Source organism: Mobula hypostoma, chromosome 31 (genome assembly GCF_963921235.1).
Source record: "Mobula hypostoma chromosome 31, sMobHyp1.1, whole genome shotgun sequence".
Taxonomy (NCBI): Eukaryota; Metazoa; Chordata; class Chondrichthyes; order Myliobatiformes; family Myliobatidae; genus Mobula; species Mobula hypostoma.
The window spans coordinates 5,010,525-5,030,806 of NC_086127.1; the positions used below are offsets into that span (position 1 = coordinate 5,010,525).

The 20,282-nt window shown below is 46.5% G+C and overlaps 1 protein-coding gene across 3 annotated transcripts in view; it reads left to right on the top strand.

The window, feature by feature from the left end:
* LOC134339939 (mucin-5AC-like) overlaps positions 1–20,282 on the top strand; it is a 64,205-nt gene that overhangs the window by 21,561 nt on the left and 22,362 nt on the right. The window contains exons 7-12 of one of the 3 annotated variants that reach the window (XM_063036728.1): positions 1,091–1,237; positions 2,703–2,762; positions 6,019–6,114; positions 6,858–6,953; positions 17,599–17,688; positions 18,023–18,118. In XM_063036728.1, coding sequence (XP_062892798.1) covers positions 1,091–1,237; positions 2,703–2,762; positions 6,019–6,114; positions 6,858–6,953; positions 17,599–17,688; positions 18,023–18,118 — 585 coding nt within the window. The remainder of the gene's footprint in view (positions 1–1,090; positions 1,238–2,702; positions 2,763–6,018; positions 6,115–6,857; positions 6,954–17,598; positions 17,689–18,022; positions 18,119–20,282) is intronic. The other 2 variants (XM_063036729.1, XM_063036730.1) reach the window with 2 other exon arrangements.

Genomic DNA, 20,282 nt, shown 5'->3' on the forward strand with positions numbered 1-20,282 from the left:
ACAGGAAAGTAAAGAAATACAACAGAATTCATGAAAAACTATACTAAAACAAAGACTGACAAACAACCAATGTGCAAAAGAAGGCAAATTGTGCAAATAAAATATTAAATAATAGTGAGATGATGAGTTGTAGATTCCTTGAAAGTGAGTCTGATGGTTGTGGAATCAGTTCAGAGTTGATGTGAGTGAAGTTATCCACGCCGGTCAGGAGTCTGATGGTTGTGGGGTGATAAATGTTCCTGAAGCTGGTGGGGTGAGACCTCCTGCTGGAAATATTACCACTGATCAGGGGTGAATATAACTAGAGGACATAGATTTATGGTCAGTGGTAAGAGATTCAGAATCAGGTTTGTTATCACTAATGTATCTTGTGAAATTTGTTGTTTTTTGGCAGCAGTACAGTGCAAGACATAAAAATATTCCTGTACATTCCAAACAAAGATAAAATAAATAAATAATACGAAAAGAGGAATAGTAAGATTGTGTTCCTGAATTACAGAACCCCAAAAGAATGAACAAAGAAAAACTTTAAAACCCCAAAGCCCCAATCCCCCTCCCATGCATAAGCAGTAGCAAGCATCAAGAAATCAAACTTAACTCCACCCACTGGTCAGAGAGAGGAAAGGAGGAATGACTGTGAGGAATTGCACGGTGACTGATGAGACATAGAAACGACCGGAGTGGGATTTGAGTAACTCAGTACGTAGACAAAAGGAAATGGGTGAAAACACACAGGAGAGAGGGATGGAGAGAGAGGTGGGATGCTGGAGTGGGAGGAATGTGGTGAGTTGAGAGAGTGATGACTGTGTAAGGAGAGTTGTGCGGAGAGATCAGTGAGAATGACACTCCAACCGGAGGGAAGGAAGGTGAGACTGACGAGAGTAATGCAGACAGAGTGAATGCCGAGCGAGGGAGATGTGAGGAGAGGGGTTTGAGAGACAAGGATAGAGGTATTAAAAAGCAAAGGAGAGGAGAGTGTGTGTATTTCAGAGGACAGATTTGACCTGGACTTGAGCCGTTGAGTTCCTTCCTGATCTAACGTAAACCTTGTTTACTGCATTACCATCCTTTGTATATCTTCTTACTACAGATTTCCATTCTGACACAACTTGGAAACCCCTGGGAACACCGACCAGAGAACCTGGTTTGGGTTTGAACACAACCACAGCAGGGTCTTCAAGCTCACGAACAGATCCCCATTCAGACACAACTCAGGAACCCCACGGATCAATGACAGGTAAACCTGGTCTGGGTCTGACCACCACACCAGCTGTGTCTGTGAGCTCAGGTACAGATTCCCTATTGGACACAACTTGTGAACCCCATGGATCAGTGACAGCAGAACTTCCACAATTCAGGAAACCCGGAGTCTGTAAACTGGGGTATTTATGGTGGGGGTCATTGAAGGGAATAATCTTTCCCTCCTTCACTCCTCAGTATTCATCTGGGTTTTGACTGAGAGTAGTGACTGGTCACAGACATTCACGAGGGAGAGTTGCTGAACAGGGACTGGATGGTTTTGGTATCTCTTCAGATCAGAGACCTCCTTTTCAAATTGTCTCAGTGGCTCCCCATTTCAATTCAACTTCCCATTCCCATTTCCACATGTCCGTCCAAGGGCTCCTCTACTGACATGATAAGGCAAAACTCCAAATGGAGGGGGAACACCTCATACTGTGTCTGGGTTGCTTCCAATCTGATGGCATGAACACTGATTTCTCTAACTTCCAGTAATGTCTCCCCCTACCAATTCTCTATTTTTCAATTCCCATTCTGGCTCCCCTCTCTTCTCCTCACCAGCCCATGACCTCCTTCTGGTCCCCCTCCTCCATCTTTTTATTCTGTTCTCTGTGATTGGATTAGTCATCCTTCAGCCCTTTACCTCTTCCATCTGTAACCTCCCAGCTTCTCAAATCACCCCTCCCTCATCCACCCACCTTCCCACTCACCTGGCTTCACCTATCACCTGCCAGCTGTACTCCTCCTCACCTCTTTATTCTGGCTTCTTCCCCCTTCCTTTCCAGTGCTGATGAAGGGTCTCAGCCCAAAACGTTCACTGTTTATTCCCCTCCAGAGATGCAGCCTGACCTGCTGAGTTCTTCCAGCATTTTGTGTGTGTTGCTCTGGATTTTCAGCATATTTCATCTTTGTGAGTTATTGTCCCTGTTTAAGCTCTGCCACTCTCCCACGTCTGTGTTACTTTGTTCCATTGTTGCAGACCGGAAAGTTTCCACATTGGAACCATCTGAAGGATCGCCTACTGGAGAACAGACCCAGAAACCATCCTCTTTCTCAGATACAGAGTCTCAGTCTGTCTGTGTTCATTCGTCTCTGTCACTCTGTGAGGTTGAACCTCCCATGGACCAGTTCACCTACTGGATGTACAGTGCATTGTGGGGAGGGGTGTGAATGATGGAGTCAGTGGTTCCTCTCTCCTGTCTGTTAGGTTGGGTTTGGTGAGCCATGAGAGGTGAGTTTCTGTTGGGAGTTGGAGAGAGTGGGGTGGGAGGAATGAACAGAGAGGAGTGGAGTGACTGAGAGTGACACAGGAGGATGGTCACAAGGAGAGAGGAGTGTGTGTATTTCAGGGGACAGATTTGACCTCGACTTGAGCCTCCTGTTCCTGCCATTGAATTCCTTCCTGATCGAACATAAAGCTTGTTCACTACTTAACCCTTCCTTTGTACATCTTCTTATTGCAGATTCCCAGTCAGACACAACTCGGGAACCCCAGGGATCAGCGACTGGAGACCCTGGTTCAGGTTTGTTCACCACCCCAGCAGGGTCTGTGAACTCAGGTATCAATGGTGGGGTCATGTTTCCCTTCTTCAGTCCCCAATATTCATCTGGGCTTTGACTGAGAGTAGTGACTGGTCACAGACATTCACGAGGGAGAGTTGCTGCACACGGACTGGATGGTTTGGTATCTCTTCTGATCTGAGACCTCCTTTTCAAATTGTTGACCCATTGGCTCCCATTTCAATTCGACTTCCCATTCCCATTCCCACGTGTCTGTCCAAGGCTGCCTCTACTGACACGATGAGGCCAATCTCAGAATGGAAGGGTAACACCTCATATTGTGTCTGGGTAGTGTCCAAACTGATGGCATGAACATTGATTTCTCTAACTTCCAGTAATTTATACCCCTAACAATTCCCTCTCTCTCCATTCTCTTTTCAGCTCACTCTTTAGCCCTTCTCTTATGCTCACCTGCCCATCATCCCTTCTGGTCCTCCTCCTCAATTCCTTTATTCTCTGGTCCACTGTCCTCTCTCTTTGGATTACCCCTGTTCAGCCCTTTACCTCTTCCACATATCACCTCCCAGCTTCTCAAATCACCCCCTCCCTCACCCACCCACCTTCCCACTCACCTGGCTTCACCTATCACCTGCCAGCTGTACTCCTCCCCACCTCTTTATTCTGGCTTCTTCCCCCTTCCTTTCCAGTGCTGATGAAGGGTCTCAAGGGATGAAGGGTTTCTGATGAAGAGTCGTGAGGGATGAGGCTCTGTTGGGGGTTGGAGAGAGTGGGGTGGGTGGAATGAACAGAGAGGAGTGGAGAGACTGAGAGTGACACAGGAGGGAGGTTTAAAGTGGATCAGTTTATTATCAGGGAATGCCCGCAGGCATCCATGCTGGAGAGGGAGGAATGACGTGAGTGAAGAGAGAGTGATGACTGTGTAAGGAGAGTTGGACATGGAGATCAGTGAGAGTGACACTCCAACTGGAGGGAAGGAAGGAGAGACTGACAAGAGAGTGATGCAGACAGAGTGAATGTCCAGAGAGGGAGATGTGAGGAGAGGGATTTGAGAGACAAGGGTCGAGGTATTAAAGAGCAAAGGAGAGGGGAGTGTTGAGCCTCCTGTTCCTGCTATTGAATTCCTTCCTGATCTAATGTGAAACTTGTTTATGACTGGCAGACCACAGTACGTGTGCTTGCAACACTGTGTGTCCGACAGAGTGATCAGCAGCACTGGGGCTCCACAGGGGACTGTCTTGACTCCCTTTCTCTTCACCATTTACACCTCGGACTTAACTACTGCACAGAGTCTTGTCATCTCCAGAAGTTTTCGGATGACTCAGCCGTAGTTGGATGCATCAGCAAGGGGGATGAGGTTGAGTACAGGGCTACGGTAGGAAACTTTGTCACATGGTGTGAGCAGAATTATCTGCAGCTTAATGTGAAAAAGACTAAGGAGCTGGTGGTAGACCTGAGGAGTGCTAAGGTACCGGTGACCCCTGTTTCCATCCAGGGAGTCAGTGTGGACATGGTGGAGGATTACAGATAACTGGGGATACGAATTGACAATAAACTGGACTGGTCAAAGAACACTGCGGCTGTCTACAAGAAGGGTCAGAGCCGTCTCTATTTCCTGAGGAGACTGAGGTCCTTTAACATCTGCCGGATGATGCTGAGGATGTTCTATGAGTCTGTGGTGGCCAGTGCTATCATCTTTGCGTTGTGTGCTGGGGCAGCAGGCTGAGGGTAACAGACACCAACAGAATCAACAAACTCATTCGTTAGGCCAGTGATGTTGTGGGGATGGAACTGGACTCTCTGACGGTGGTGTCTGAAAGGAGGATGCTGTCCAAGTTGCATGCCACCTTGGACAATGTCTCCCGTCCACTACATAATGTACTGGTTGGGCACAGGTGTACATTCAGCCAGAGACTCATTCCACCGAGATGCAGCCCAGAGCGTCATAGGAAGTCATTCCTGCCTGTGGCCATCAAACTTTACAACTCCTCCCTTGGAGGGTCAGACACTATGGGCCAATAGGCTGGCCCTGGACTTATTTCCTGGCATAATTTACATATTACTATTTAACTATTTATGGTTTTATTACTATTTAATTATTTATGGTGCAACTGTAACGAAAACCAATTTCCCCCGGGATCAATAAAGTATAACTATGACTACTTTACCCTTTCTTTGTATGTCTTCTTGGTACAGATTCCCAGTCAGACACAACTCCAGAACCCCAGGGATCAGAGGCAGGTGAACCTGGTCTGGGTTTGACCACCACCCTAGCAGGGTCTGCAAATACAGGTGTATGTGGTGGGGCTCATTGAAAGATATAATCTTTCCCTGCTTCTGTCCTCAATATTCATCTGGGCTTTAACTGAGCCTAGTGACTGGTGACAGACATTCACAGGGGAGAGTTGCTGAACAGGGACTGGATGATTTTGGTATCTCTTCAGATCAGAGACCTCCTTTTCAAATTGTTGTCCCAGTGGCTCCCTATGTCAATTCAACTTACCATTCCCATTCCAACATGTCTGTCCAAGGCAGTCTCCACCAGCTGCCGGTCACCCTTGAGCAAGGTGTAGCATCTGCTTAGAACCCACACCACCCTGCCCACCCCAAATCAGGGTCACAGGAAGGCATAGGAGCAGGTACTGGATGGTCGTATGAGCAGCTGGTGCATATCACATATACTGGTTCTGCAACCACTGACACCAGGCAGACAATATCTAAAGAGTATTGATAATGGCTGGAATCACCCATCCTGCACAGATGAAGGCAATAGGAAACTGCTTCTGTCGAATATTTTCCAAGAGCAATCATGGTGATGGACCGACCTTGATATACACACAAAATGCTGGAGGAACTCAGCAGGCCAGACAGCATCTACGGAAAAGAGTAAAAAGTCAACGTTTCAGGCCACGACCCCTCATCAGGATATCCAGCATCTGCAGATTTTCTCTTATTTGCAATTTAAGTGGTTGTTGAGAATGACGATCGGGTAAGAGATGGGTGGGAGGTGGAGGAGTGAAGGATGGTAGGGGGTCAGAGGAGTGTGGAAAGGGCACTGAGTTAAGAGGACAGGATTGAGTGAAGAAGGAGGGATGGATTGTCTGAGAGGATTATGTTGGGTCCAGATTCAGAGGTTTGACCAGTTTCACACTGGTAGATTCCAGATGTTCCTAGTCATGATGACCACTCCCCATCTCATTTACTCTCTCCACCCTGATCCACTGCTCCCTGTCCCCACTCTCCCTGTTTCTCTCCTTGCAGATTCCCAGTCGGACACAACTCAGGAACCCCAGGGATCTGCGACTGGAGGACCTGGTCCTGGTTTGTCCACCACCCCAGCAGGGTCTGCAAGCTCAGGTATTCATGGTTGGGTTCACCAAAGGGAATGATTCTCCTCCGTTTCAGTCCTGGAAATTCCTCCTCACTCCCCTGTTCAAGCTGGGAATAGAGATTCGTAATTACTTGAAAATGGCATCACAGTTAGGTAAGGTCATGGAGAGCTTTTGCAAGTTTGGCTTTCATAAATCTAAAGTATTGAGCACAGGAGTTGTGGTGTTATGTTGAAATTGTATAGGACATTGCTGAGGCTGAATTTGGAATATTGTGTAAAGTTCTGGTCTCGTACCTACAGGAAAGATATCAATAAGATTGGAAAGAGTGTAAAGAAAATTTACAAAGATATTGCTGGGACTCGACGACCTGTGTTACTGGGAAAGGTTTAGTAGGTTGAGACTTCATTTCCTGGAGTGAAAGAATGAAGGGAGATTGGATGGAGGTATATAAAAAGTTGAGAGATATTGGTAGTTTAAATACAAGCTCTGGTTTTCCACTGACATTGCATAAGTGCAGAACTAGAGGTTATGGGTTTAGGGTGAAAGGTGAAGTAGTTAAGGGTCAACTTGAGGATCAACTTCTTCACTCAGAGGGTACTGAGAGTGTGGAATGAGCTGTCAGTCAAGTGGTGGATGAGGGTTTGAATACAGTGAGTGATAGTGTTCGTTTCTTCACATTCCCAGTCCCTGTTTCGTCAGACTCATGTCTTGCCTCATGTCATCTGTTTCAGTGTTTCCACCCTCCTGTTTTCTGTTCCTTTATTCCAGATTCTGGGACTTCCACAGGGAAACTGTCTGAAGGGTCATCCACTGGATATTTTTCCCAAGAAACATCTTCTGTCCCAGCAGGAGACACAACTTCAGGTAACAAATTTCATGCAAGTGTGTCATTCAGTAAATCTGTAACCTGGAAGCTTTCATGAGCTGATTCAATTTCAAGTTTGTTGTCATTCAAGCAAGTTCATGAAAATAGCTAAACAAAATGTCATTCCTCTTGGGCCAAGATGCAATAGACAGAAATTTTAATGTCGTAATTTTATGTCTTGCAGTTGTTACGTACCCCATAACTGGGTTGCCAAACCAGCAGAAATGGAATGCTCGTTGGAGTCTGTGATTACTAGGAACTAATAAAGTTTTATTAAAGAAATAAGTAATACAGTACCCTAATCGTAAGGATATAAATGTAACAGGTTAGCAATGATAATATACACATATACACAGAACTAGGGTAATAGGAATCAACCAAGCTCTATCGCAGTCTGGGGGTAAAATGATCAGTCTTAAGTGAAGCAGAGTTCAGTTCAGTTTAGTGCAGTTCGAAGTAGTCGCTGTTGTTGTACCGTTGGAGAGAGCGAGAGAGAGAGAGAGAGATACAGTTGGTTTCAGGCAGACCTTTTGATGTCTTCGCAGTTGGTTTCGGGCAGACCTTTTGATGTCTTCGCAGTTGGTTTCAGGCAGACCTTTTGATGTCTTCTAATCCCGCTGTGGTCACCGACTGTGACCCCTCCGTTCCGGATACGATCGTTCTTCCGTGGTGAACCCGGCACCCAGGCAAGGGCGGATACACACCCCTGGTTCCCACCGATCGTACCTTTACACCCTGTGAGCCTCTGATCGGTTCCCGCGAACCGTTCCTCCACACTCCCACCAACTTGTGGGGGCGCACTGCTCTTTCCAGGGGTCTCGTGGTGTGTCGTGCCTTAGCAAACCTGCTCTTTTTATTCCCCTGCTGGGGTATCACCTCTCCATTAAACTTCAAACAGTTCAGGTTCAAAGCAACCGGTCTGTCAATATCTGAATTGTGTTTCTTTCTAGTTAATCTCTCTCTTCTCTCTCATTAGCAATTTGAATGTTTCTCCATTGTCTTCCGTTATCTCTCTCATTAGCATCATCCGTCCGGTAGTTCTGCTTGGTGTCACACATGACACCCCCACCCTTAAAAGGATTTTTACTGGGGTAAAAATTATGGGCATGAATGCACATTATAAGATGCACACTAATATACAGGTAGTCATCAGCTGTTCGGCTAATACAGAGAACTTTAAGTTTTAACACCTTGACAGATAATCAGCAATCACATTGTCCGTTCCTTTTATATGTTTTATCTTAATATCAAATTCCTGTAATACCAGGCTCCAACTTAGTAAGAGTTTGTTTTTATCCTTCATTGTGACCAAAAACACTAATGGATTGTAATCAGTGTAAATTATCAGTGGTTTCCGTGTCGGACAAATATAAACCTCAAAATGTTGTAATGCCAGTATGATTGCCAGTAATTCCTTCTCCACAGTGGAATAATTTTTCTGATGGACACTGAGTTAATCATCCTTTGGAAGGTCCCTGGGGCGTTGTTCATGCCAAAAGGTAAAACATTATACTCGTATAACCCGGATGGAGTTACAAATGCTGAGATTTCTCTAGCCCAGTCGGTTAAAGGAACACACCAGTACCCTTTCTGCACTACCTTGCCCTTCTCCAAGTTCATCCTATAGGGGTGTTGCTTAATAGACTGATCATGCACCGTCCCCTTGCATTGCCTCAGGACATCCAGACATACATCTGCATGCTGGTTAATTAGCTTTATCAGCAGCTCGCTCTGTTCAGGGTTTAAGTGAGAGTCCTTATCAGCAAAGTTGGTCAAAACAATAGAGTTCTCCATTCTGGTCAGCACCATATTTATCTTTTCAAGATGGGTTTTCCCCTTATCATTTGGCACCCCAACCTCATTAATTTTCATGATAACACCAACTAGATCTGCTTTCTGATCGTGGTAAGCTTTTAACATATCAATGTGTACTAATTGGGTTGGCTTACGTCTGTCCGGCGTATCGATAACGTAATTCAAAGAGTCTATCTTTTTAATTACTTTGTATGGACTGTGGAATCTCGCCAGGAGGGGGTTGGTTACCACTGGAAACAGAACTAAGACCCTATCGCCCACTTGAAACACTTGTTCGCGGGCCCGTCCATCATACCACTGTTTCATTTTAGTTTGGGAGTGTCGTAGATTTTCTTTGGCAAGGTCACAGATCCTTTTATGCCTCTCATGAAATTTTAAAACATAATCAATCACATTGACTCGTACTGTCGGACTGGGCCATTGCTCTTTCAGTCAGGTCAGGGGTCCTCTGGGCCAGTGACCGAAGACGAGCTCGAATGGACTGAACCCCAGTGACTCCTGAACCGTGTCCCTTATGGCAAATAACAGGAGAGGAAAGGCGTCATCCCAGTCCCTGGCATTCTCTTGACAATAAATTTTAATCATGGTCTTTAATGTTGCGTGGAATCTTTCCAACGCCCCTTGGGACTCCTGGTGGTACGCAGAGGCCAAAATCTGCTTTGCTCCCATCTCATCTAACATCTGTTGGAATGTGTGAGATGTGAAGACACTCCCCTGATCTGACTGGATTTCCCTGGGCAGCCCCACTGTAGTGAAAAATTTCACAAGCGCCTTTACCACTGTGGGAGACTTGACGCTTGCCAGGGGTACAACCTCCGGAAACCTGGTGTCGGCGAACATCATAGTCATCACATACTCTCGCCCACTTGCAGATCTGGGCAGGGGACCGACAAACTCCACAATCATTCGGGAAAAATGTTCCCCGAAAGCGGGTATCAGTCGAAGGGGCGCTTTAGGCAGGACCTGGTTTGGCTTTCCTACCACCTGACATAAATGACACCGTCTACAATATTCAATAATATCCTTCCTCATGTTCATCCTGTAAAACTCTTTATTAATTTTATCGACTGTTTTCCTCACCCCAATATGTCCACCGAAGGGTATCTTGTGGGCCAGGTTCAAAATCTCGTCCCTATAAATTTTCGGCACTACCACCTGGTGCACCACCCCCGACTCCTCATCTGCGGGCACGGTACTTGGTCTCCACTTCCTCATTAGTACTGCCTCCTTCACATAATAGCCCACTGGTTCCCTTTTTATTTCTGCTTCGGAGAGAGCTGTCTCCGTCAAAACCATTAGCTCCTCGTCTCGTTCCTGTGTCTGTATAAATTCCTTCCTTGCTAATGATAAATCTACCTCAACTCCCTCACTTCCTACCGCTCCACTATGCTCCTTCTTCTCACTTTCTAACCCTTCCTGGTACAAGGCTGGTAAAAACGTCTCAGCTAAATCTACATTCGCTTCAGCAGCCGTTCTTGACATGCGCCGAGTTACTGCGCAAACGGGATAAACCTGTGAGTTCATGGGCGGGTACTCAGTCCTGGCAGGCTTGCTCGTCAGCTTTACTGCTGGGTACACATCTCCATCTGCAAGGTCGTTACCGAGTAAGACCTCCACGTCTTCCATCGGTAATTTGGGCCTCACCCTTATCGTGACCGGTCCGGAGACCAAGTCACTTTTTAGGTGTATCTGGTGCAATGGTACTGCTTCAGTCCCTTTTCCAATGCCTCTTATCACACTGACCTCCCCAGTCTGGGTCTCTGAACTTAAGTCTAACACACTGTTTAAAATCAATGACTGACAAGCCCCAGTGTCTCTCCAGGTCCGTACTGGAACTGGGTTTGACACCTCCCTCACCGACATCAATCTGGCTGAAATAAACTTCTCACGCCCTTCCTGAACTCTATCAGACCTCTACTCCCCTAGTGGTTTGTTTGCCGGCTCAATACAGCCAGTCAGAATCGTCGTTTTTCCTTTCCCCATCTCCTTCTTTGGGGCAAAACACCTGGATGCAATGTGACCGGCTTTCCCACAATTATAGCATACGACCTCAGGAGACTTCCTACGAAACTGCTTCCTGTCTTCCTTATCGTTCTCACTAGTCCTCGGCTTACTTTCCGGCTTTTCTGGCGGACTTTCTCTGCCCTCTCGACTACCCTTCTGGTAGCCTTTACTCGGGGTAAGCTTCGTTTTATGTGTCAACGCGTACTCATCCGCTAACTTAGCAGTTGTGGCTCAGGTTTCTGTCTCTTTCTCATCTAGATAGGGCCTCATACCTTCAGGGACACAACCTTTAAATTGCTCAATCAGTATTGGCTGTAGCAGTCTGTCATAATTCCCAGTGACCCCTTTCGAGGCGGACCAACGCTCACAATACATCTGCATCTCACGGGCAAACTCTAAATACGTGCTTCCTCACATTCCGGAACCTTTGCCGGTATGCCTCCGGGGCAAATTCATAAATCCTGAGTATTGCCTCTTTCACCACATCATACCTCTGGGCATCTTCTGCTGACAATGCTGAGTAAGCTTGCTGAGCCTTCCCCTTAAGCATGCTCTGAAGCAAAACAGCCCACTTATCCCTCGGCCAGTCCTGACTTGCAGCGACTTTTTCAAAATGTAGAAAGTACCGATCAATATCGGCCTCCTCAAATGGGGGAACCAGCCTAACCTCCTGGGTCACCCTGAACCCTCCACCTTGGTTTGGCATGGGGCCCCTCTCTGGCGTCATCCTTAACTTCTCCAGCTCAAACTCCCTTTCCTTCTCTCTCTCTTCCCGTTCTAATTGCTGTACTCTCTCTTCCCGTTCTCACTGCTTTACTTGGAACTCCTGCTCAAGTCTTAATTTTTCCATCTGCAGCTGCACTGCCCCTCCACTAGGTTTGCCCATAGACACCATCTCCAACTCCCTGCGGGGAAACACACCTTTAGATACATAAGGCTCAATGATAGCTCTGTGCATCTCCGCTCTTCTCATTGTCGGCTTCCCCTTAAAAAGATTCAACCATTTTGCAACAGTCGCCAATTCTGATTTCCTGGCATCCTCTAATGCCTCCAAGGTTGGCGCCTTTAGAAATTTCTCAATCTCCATTTCTGCTGTTTTCCCTTTTTTTCTTTCGGGAAATTTAACCCAATCAATTTACCCAGTCCCAATTTTGGCGTTCAAAATCCCGGACGAGATCCCCACTTATATTATGTACCCTGTGACTGGGTTGCCAAACCAGCAGAAATGGAACGCTTGTTGGAGTCTGTGATTACTAGGAACTAATAAAGTTTTATTAAAGAAATAAGAATCAAGTACACTAATCGTAAGGATATAAATGTAACAGGTTAGCAATGATAATACACACATATACACAGAACTAGGGTAATAGGACTTAACCAAGCTCTATCGCAGTCTAGGAGTAAAATGATCAGTCTTAAGAGAAGCAGAGTTCAGTTCAGTTTAGTGCAGTTCGAAGTAGTCGCTGTTGCTGTACCATTAGAGAGAGAGAGAGATGCTGTTGGTTTCAGGCAGACCTTTTGATGTCTTCTAATTCCGCTGTGGTCACTGACTGTGACCCCTCCGTTCCGGATACGATTGTTCTTCCGCGGTGAACCTGGCACCCAGGCAAGGGCGGACACACACCCCAGGTTCCCACCGATCGTACGTTTACACCCTGTGAGGCTCTGATCAGTTCTTGCGAACCGGTCCTCCACACTTCCGCCAACTTGTGGGGGCACGCTGCTCTTTCCTGGGGTCTCGTGGTGTGTCGTGCCTCAGTAAACCTGCTCTTTTTATCCCCCTACTGGGGTATCACTTGTCCATCAAACTTCAAACAGTTCAGGTTCAAAGCAACCGGTCTGTCAATATCTGAATTTTTCTTTCTCGTTAATCTCTCTCTTCTCTCTTATTAGCATTTTAAATGTTTCTCCATTGTCTTCCGTTATCTCTTTCATTAGCATCATCCGTCCGGTAGCTCTGCTTGGCATCACACATGACACAGTGTACTGCTGCCGCGAGAAAAAACATCAAATTTCATGACATATGTGAGCTGTGACAAACCTGACTCTGAGATGGGTCTCCATTGTGGACTGAGAATGGGAAGGCGGCAGTGAGAGGGGAATCATGGTTGGGAAAGAGGGGAGGGAGCTGGAAGCATCAGACAGACATCCCGTAATGATCAATAAACCAATTTTTGGAATGAATTACACTACCTCGTGTTTCAGGGCTAGGTGTGTCTTCAGCCACTCCAACAACCCTGCTTCCCTCCACAGCACTCTTCCTCAGCTACCTCTCCCACGGCTCTCCACCCTCACCATTCACAATATCCTTTGCTTCCCCAGATTTACAGACTCTCTCTCCAGTCCACATTGACAAACATAGTACTGTGCAAAAGTCTGAGGAACCCTGGCTGTGTATATGTGCCCAGGACTTTTGCAGAGATTATAGCCATGCACAGCACACAGAGTTATGATCCAGAAAATGCTGCTGGAAAATAATATTAGTCCAAGTCCCTGAGTGACATGTCCTGAAGGTAGAGAGGTTGACATAAAGTACAAGGTGCATGTTTATGTGAAACACTATATTGTTACTGGCACCATGATATTAGAACAAGCAGCAATATGAATATGTTAAACACCAGCAAGAAAAGATGAAAAGTGACCAGTACAAGATGAGAATGTATCTGTGAAATGGGGAGTGAGGGGATTTGGGGTAACAGGGCATTTAGACAGGGTGTTACATGTGTGCAGGATGAGAATGTATATGTGAATTGGGGAGTGAGGGGATTTGGGGTGACAGGGTATTTAGTCAGGGTGTTACATGTGTGCTGGATGAGAATGTATCTGTGAATTGGGGAGTGAGGGGATTTGGGGTGACAGGGTATTTAGTCAGGGTGTTACATGTGTGCTGGATGAGAATGTATCTCTGAATTGGGGAGTGAGGGGGTTTGGGGTGACAGGGCATTTAGACAGTGTGTTACATGTGTGCTGGATGAGAATGTATCTGTGAATTGGGGAGTGAGGGGGTTTGGGGTGACAGGGCATTTAGACAGGGTGTTACATGTGTGCAGGATGAGAATGTATCTGTGAATTGGGGAGTGAGGGGGTTTGGGGTGACAGGGTGTTACATGTGTGCTGGATTGGAATGCATCTGTGAATTGGGGAGTGAGGGGATTTGGGGTGACAAGGCATTTAGACAGGGTGTTACATGTGTGCTGGATGAGAATGTATCTGTGAATTGGGGAGTGAGGGGGTTTGGGGTGACAGGGCATTTAGACAGAGTGTTACATGTGTGCTGGATGAGAATGTATCTGTGAATTGGGGAGTGAGGGGGTTTGGGGTGACAGGGTGTTACATGTGTGCAGGATGAGAATGTATCTGTGAATTGGGGAGTGAGGGGATTTGGGGTGACCGGGCATTTAGACAGGGAGTTACATGTGTGCTGGATTAGAATGCATCTGTGAATTGGGGAGTGAGGGGATTTGGGGTGACCGGGCATTTAGACAGGGAGTTACATGTGTGCTGGATTAGAATGTATCTGTGAATTGGGGAGTGAGGGGGTTTGGGGTGACAGGGCATTTAGACAGGGTGTTACATGTGTGCTGGGTGAGAATGTATATGTGAATTGGGGAGTGAGGGGGTTTGGGGTGACAGGGCATTTAGACAGGGTGTTACATGTGTGCAGGATGAGAATGTATCTGTGAATTGGGGAGTGAGGGGGTTTGGGGTGACAGGGTGTTACATGTGTGCAGGATGAGAATGTATCTGTGAATTGGGGAGTGAGGGGATTTGGGGTGACCGGACATTTAGACAGGGTGTTACATGTGTGCTGGATTGGAATGCATCTGTGAATTGGGGAGTGAGGGGATTTGGGGTGACAAGGCATTTAGACAGGGTGTTACATGTGTGCTGGATGAGAATGTATCTGTGAATTGGGGAGTGAGGGGGTTTGGGGTGACAGGGCATTTAGACAGAGTGTTACATGTGTGCTGGATGAGAATGTATCTGTGAATTGGGGAGGGTGAGGGGGTTTGGGGTGACAGGGCATTTAGACAGGGTGTTACATGTGTGCAGGATGAGAATGTATCTGTGAATTGGGGAGTGAGGGGGTTTGGGGTGACAGGGTGTTACATGTGTGCAGGATGAGAATGTATCTGTGAATTGGGGAGTGAGGGGATTTGGGGTGACCGGGCATTTAGACAGGGAGTTACATGTGTGCTGGATTAGAATGCATCTGTGAATTGGGGAGTGAGGGGATTTGGGGTGACCGGGCATTTAGACAGGGAGTTACATGTGTGCTGGATTAGAATGTATCTGTGAATTGGGGAGTGAGGGGGTTTGGGGTGACAGGGCATTTAGACAGGGTGTTACATGTGTGCAGGATGAGAATGTATCTGTGAATTGGGGAGTGAGGGGGTTTGGGGTGACAGTGTGTTACATGTGTGGCTGGATGAGAATGTATCTGTGAATTGGGAAGTGAGGGGGTTTGGGGTGACAGGGCATTTAGACAGGGTGTTAGATGTGTGCAGGATGAGAATGTATCTGTGAATTGGGGAGTGAGGAGGTTTGGGGTGACAGGGCATTTAGACAGGGTGTTACATGTGTGCTGGATGAGAATGTATCTGTGAATTGGGGAGTGAGGGGGTTTGGGGTGACAGGGCATTTAGACAGGGTGTTACATGTGTGCTGGATGAGAATGTATCTGTGAATTGGGGAGTGAGGGGGTTTGGGGTGACAGGGCATTTAGACAGGGTGTTACATGTGTGCTGGATGAGAATGTATCTGTGAATTGGGGAGTGAGGGGGTATGGGGTGACAGGGCATTTAGACAGGGTGTTACATGTGTGCTGGATGAGAATGTATCTGTGAATTGGGGAGTGAGGGGGTTTGGGGTGACAGGGCATTTAGACAGGGTGTTACATGTGTGCTGGATGAGAATGTATCTGTGAATTGGGGAGTGAGGGGGTTTGGGGTGACAGGGCATTTAGACAGGGTGTTACATGTGTGCTGGATGAGAATGTATCTGTGAATTGGGGAGTGAGGGGGTATGGGGTGACAGGGCATTTAGACAGGGTGTTACATGTGTGCTGGATGAGAATGTATATGTGAATTGGGGAGTGACGGGGTTTTGGGTGACAGGGCATTTAGACAGGTGGTACATGTGTGCTGGATGGCAGTGGGATGTTAAAAATTCGAACAGCCTGGGGGAAGATGCTGTTTCCCATCCTGATTCACTTGTTAGATGTGCGATACCATGGACGTGAGCAGCGGGGTCAGTTGAAACCCTGCTTTTGATTAGAGTAGTGATCACGTCCTCAAGAATTGGTACACTTCTCCTTTTCTGGAGGCTGGTCCAGTAGGTCCGTGTATTTGCAGCCTCATAGCATATGAAGTTGGATAAATCCCCAGGGGCCTGATCGACTGCAGGCTTCGGCTTTGTGGGAGGGTAGAGAAGAAATAATCAGAAGCCCTTGCAGAGGCATTTGCTTCACCATTGGCCTTGGTGACTGGAAGGGAAGGAGGAATAGTTGGGAAAGATGGTGAGGAGGCAGGGGAGGGTAGGAGAGAGCATGAATCCTCTATCTTCCCACTAATTTTTGCTTTGTCGTATGCGCTCTCTTTTGCTTTTAGTTTACCTTTGACTTCCCTTGTCAGCCATGGTTGTACTATTTTTGTATTTGAGTGTTTCTGTGTTTTTGGAACACGTCTATCCTGCACCAGAGAAAAGGACCTTGGCGATTGTGGGGATGACTTAGATCGGACTGAAATGCTTGGGTGTATAGACATTAAGAAAGAGGCTGTGCTGGAGCTTTTGAAAGGTATTATGTTAGATAAGTTTCCGGGACTGGATGAGGTGTAGCCCAGGCTACTGTGGCAAGCGAGGGAGGAGATTGCTCAGCCTCTGGCGATGATCTTTGCATCATCAACAGGGATGGGAGAGTTTCCAGAGGATTGGAAGTTTGCAAACGTTATTCCTTTGTTCAAGAAGGCTTTGGGCCTTCATGACCAGACTATGTAACAGTTTCTTCCCCCAAGTCATCAGACTCCTCAATACCCAGAGCCTGGACTGACACCAACCTACTGCCCTCTACTGTGCATATTGTCTTGTTTATTATTTATTGCAATGCCTGCACTGTTTTGTGCACTTTATGCAGTCCTGGATAGGTCTGTATTCTTGTGTAGTTTTTTACGTAGTTCAGTGTAGTTTTTGTATTGTTCATGTAGCACCATGGTCCTGAAAAACGTTGTCTCGTTTTTACTGTGTACTGTACCAGCAGTTCTGGTCGAAATGACAATAAAAAGTGACTTGACTTGAAAGAAGACGAAAAGAGAGAACCCAGGAAATTATGGACCAGTGAGTCTGACTTCAGTGGTGGGCAAGTTGTTGGAGAAGATCCTGAGAGGCAGGATTTATGAGCATTTGGAGAGACATAATCTGATTAGGGATAGTCACATGGCTTTTTCAAGGGCGGGTCATGCCTTACGAACCTGATAGAATTCCTTGAGGATGTAACAAAACACATTGATGAAGGTAGAGCAGTAGATGTAGTGTATATGGATTTCAGTAAGGCATTTGATAGGTACCCATGCGAGGCTCATGAAGAAAGTAAGGAGCATGAAATCCAAGGAGACCTTGCTTTGTGGATCCAAATGTTGATCCCTGAACTTTGTCCCAACTCCCACTGAAGGGAATGATCAGGTGTGACTGGGAATTGGGAGAGACAGTGGAGAGACCCTGTGTGATGTTAGTTTCTACACACACCTATTCCACTGTTCCTCTGACTCATGATGATTGCTTCAGTGTCTCCACTCTCTCACTCTCTCTGTTCCTCTATCCTACACACAGGTAGTTCCACAGGGAAACAGACCGATGGATCAGTGTCTGGAGAACACACCCAGAAATCATCCTCTGTCCCAGCAGGAGACACGAGCCCAGGTCTGAATTCTTCTGTCTGTGTGGATTCAATCTCACACTGTAAAATACAGCTTCTCAGGGATCAGTTTACCTGCTGGATGCAGGGGATGGGGTGTGAATGATGGAGTCAGAGGTTCCTCTCTCCTCCCTGTGACAAATTTCAGCACCATCCAGGATCACTACAAGGGAGGGTGTTGCACAATTATAACGTGGGTTTGGGAGGGAGAGTCAATGAAGGGAGACAGATAATGTTGGTTTCTTCACACTCCCAGTCTCCTTTCCCTCAGACTCGTGTCTTGTCTAATGATCTGTTTCAGTGTTTCCACTCTCCTGTTTCTCCATTCCTTTACTCCAGGTCCTGGGTCTTCCACAGGGAAACAGTCTGACGAGTCATCCACTGGAGATTTTTCCCAGGAAACTTCTTCAGTCCCAGCTCGAGATACAGCCTCAGGTACCATGTCCAAACCAATATACTTCCATTCCTCGTCAGGTGGGCATTAAAGCATCATAGTTCCTTCTGAACAACAGAGTCAAGCAGTTCCCCTCTACCACCACTCTCCTCCATCTGGTGGAACTGGTCCTCATCCTCAATAATTTCTCCTTCAGTTCCTCCCACTACCTTCAAACCAAAGGTGTAGCCATGGGCACTCACATGGGTCCCAGCTGTGCCTCCCTTTCTGTCGGCTACATTTAACATTCCTGTTCAAAGTGTACACCGGTATTGCTCCCCAACTCTTCCGACGCTACATCGATGACTGCATTGGTGCTCATTCCTGCACCCAGGCCGAGCAGGTCAACTTCATCAACTGTGCTTCTAACTTCCATCCTGCCCTCAAATTTACCTGGTCCATTTCTGACACCTCCCTCCCCTTTTTCAATCTATCTACTGATATCTTTTATAAACCCACCTGGACTATACCTCATCCCACCCTGTCACTTGTAAAAATGCCATCACCCTTCATTCCAGAACTACTGAGATGTCTTCCTCCTGCAAAAAAAAAAGGGTTTCCCTTCCTCCTCCATCAATGCTGCCCTCACCCGCATCTCTTCCAGTTTGCACACATCTGCCCTCACCCCATCCTCCCGCCGCCATACCAGGGATAGAGTTCCTTTTCCCTCACCTACCACCCCACCTGCTTTCGTATACAGCACATATTTCTACATAACTTCTGCCAGTTCCAACGTGATCCCACCACCAAGTAAATCATTCCCTCCCCCACCCCCTCCCCCCACTTTCCACAGGGATCGCTCCCGACACAACTCCCTGTCCACTCGTCACTTCACATTGACTCTTCTTAGCACTTATCCTTGCAAGCAGAACAAGTGTCACAACTTCTCCTACACCTCCACCCTCACTACCATTCAGGGCCCCAAACAATCCTTCCAGCTGAGCTGACACTTCACCTCTGGGTCTGTTGGGGACTTCCGGTAGCGCTCATGGAGTGAAGTCGCGTTCTTGACTCGCTCCATTACCTCTGAGTTTTTCTTCTCTATGGTCAGCTATACTTTAATTAACCATTAAGGCATCAACTCTTACAATACTTTGAATTAAACTGAATTCTCCGACAATTGGATGATACTTAGATCTGCTATGTCTAAGAACGGGAAAAACGGCAAGGATGGTAAACCTCCGGTTAAACCGAAAGCTACGGATCTCCCTCCGACTGAATCACCGGTGACTTTGAAAGCGATATCGGAGTTAATTCAGAGGGAAATTTCAACCTCTGTTAGGGAGATGATTCGTACGGAAATTGCAGGCTTTGTTAAAGACCTGATTCATACGGAAATCTCAACTAATTTCCAGAAAATTGCCGATTCAATTGATAAGATGCAAACATTTATTGCGGAACATCAGTCGGCTATATCTGATCTTCAAAAATTCGCGCAACAAAGTGAGCTTAAGATGGGGAAAATCGAAGAAACAATTAATGTAATGAAGAAGAAACTTGACTTTTTGACTTTTAAAAACTCTGACTTGGAATCTAGAATGCGACGGCAGAATTTACGAATGATTGGCGTGAGGGAAGCCGTTGAAGCTAACAACCCCATGAAATATTTCTCCCAACTTTTAAAAGATGCATTCCCTACTGTATTTCCTGACCAACCACCGCTACTGGATCGTGTTCACAGAATCCCATCATACTCGTCTAGGTCAGATAGACCTAGGCATGTTATCTTACGTTTTCATTACTTTCAAGACAAGGAGAGACTGTTTCGATTCGCTCGATCTAAAGGTTTCATTGATTTTTCGGATCTTAAGTTCCGATTCGTGGAAGATTTCAGTAAACCAATCTGGGACCAACGGGTCCGTTACAGATCCGTGATGTCGGAATTCTATAAGAGGGATTTAAGACCAGCGCTGCTGTACCCTGCACGTCTAAGGATTCGCATGTCAGATGGAGCCCTTCGTTTTTTTGATTCTCCATCGGATGCCCAGAGTTATCTGGATCAACTTTCATCTCCAACATCTTAATTGCTTTCTTTTTAATTTTCTCCGTCGATCGGAGGCTGTGAATTGGTTGGTTTTAACCTTTCTGTGCCCTATTTGGGCACAAAAGTTTACTTTCGATTTCTTAATATGGCTACTAAACTTTCTTTTTAACTGCGTCATTTCT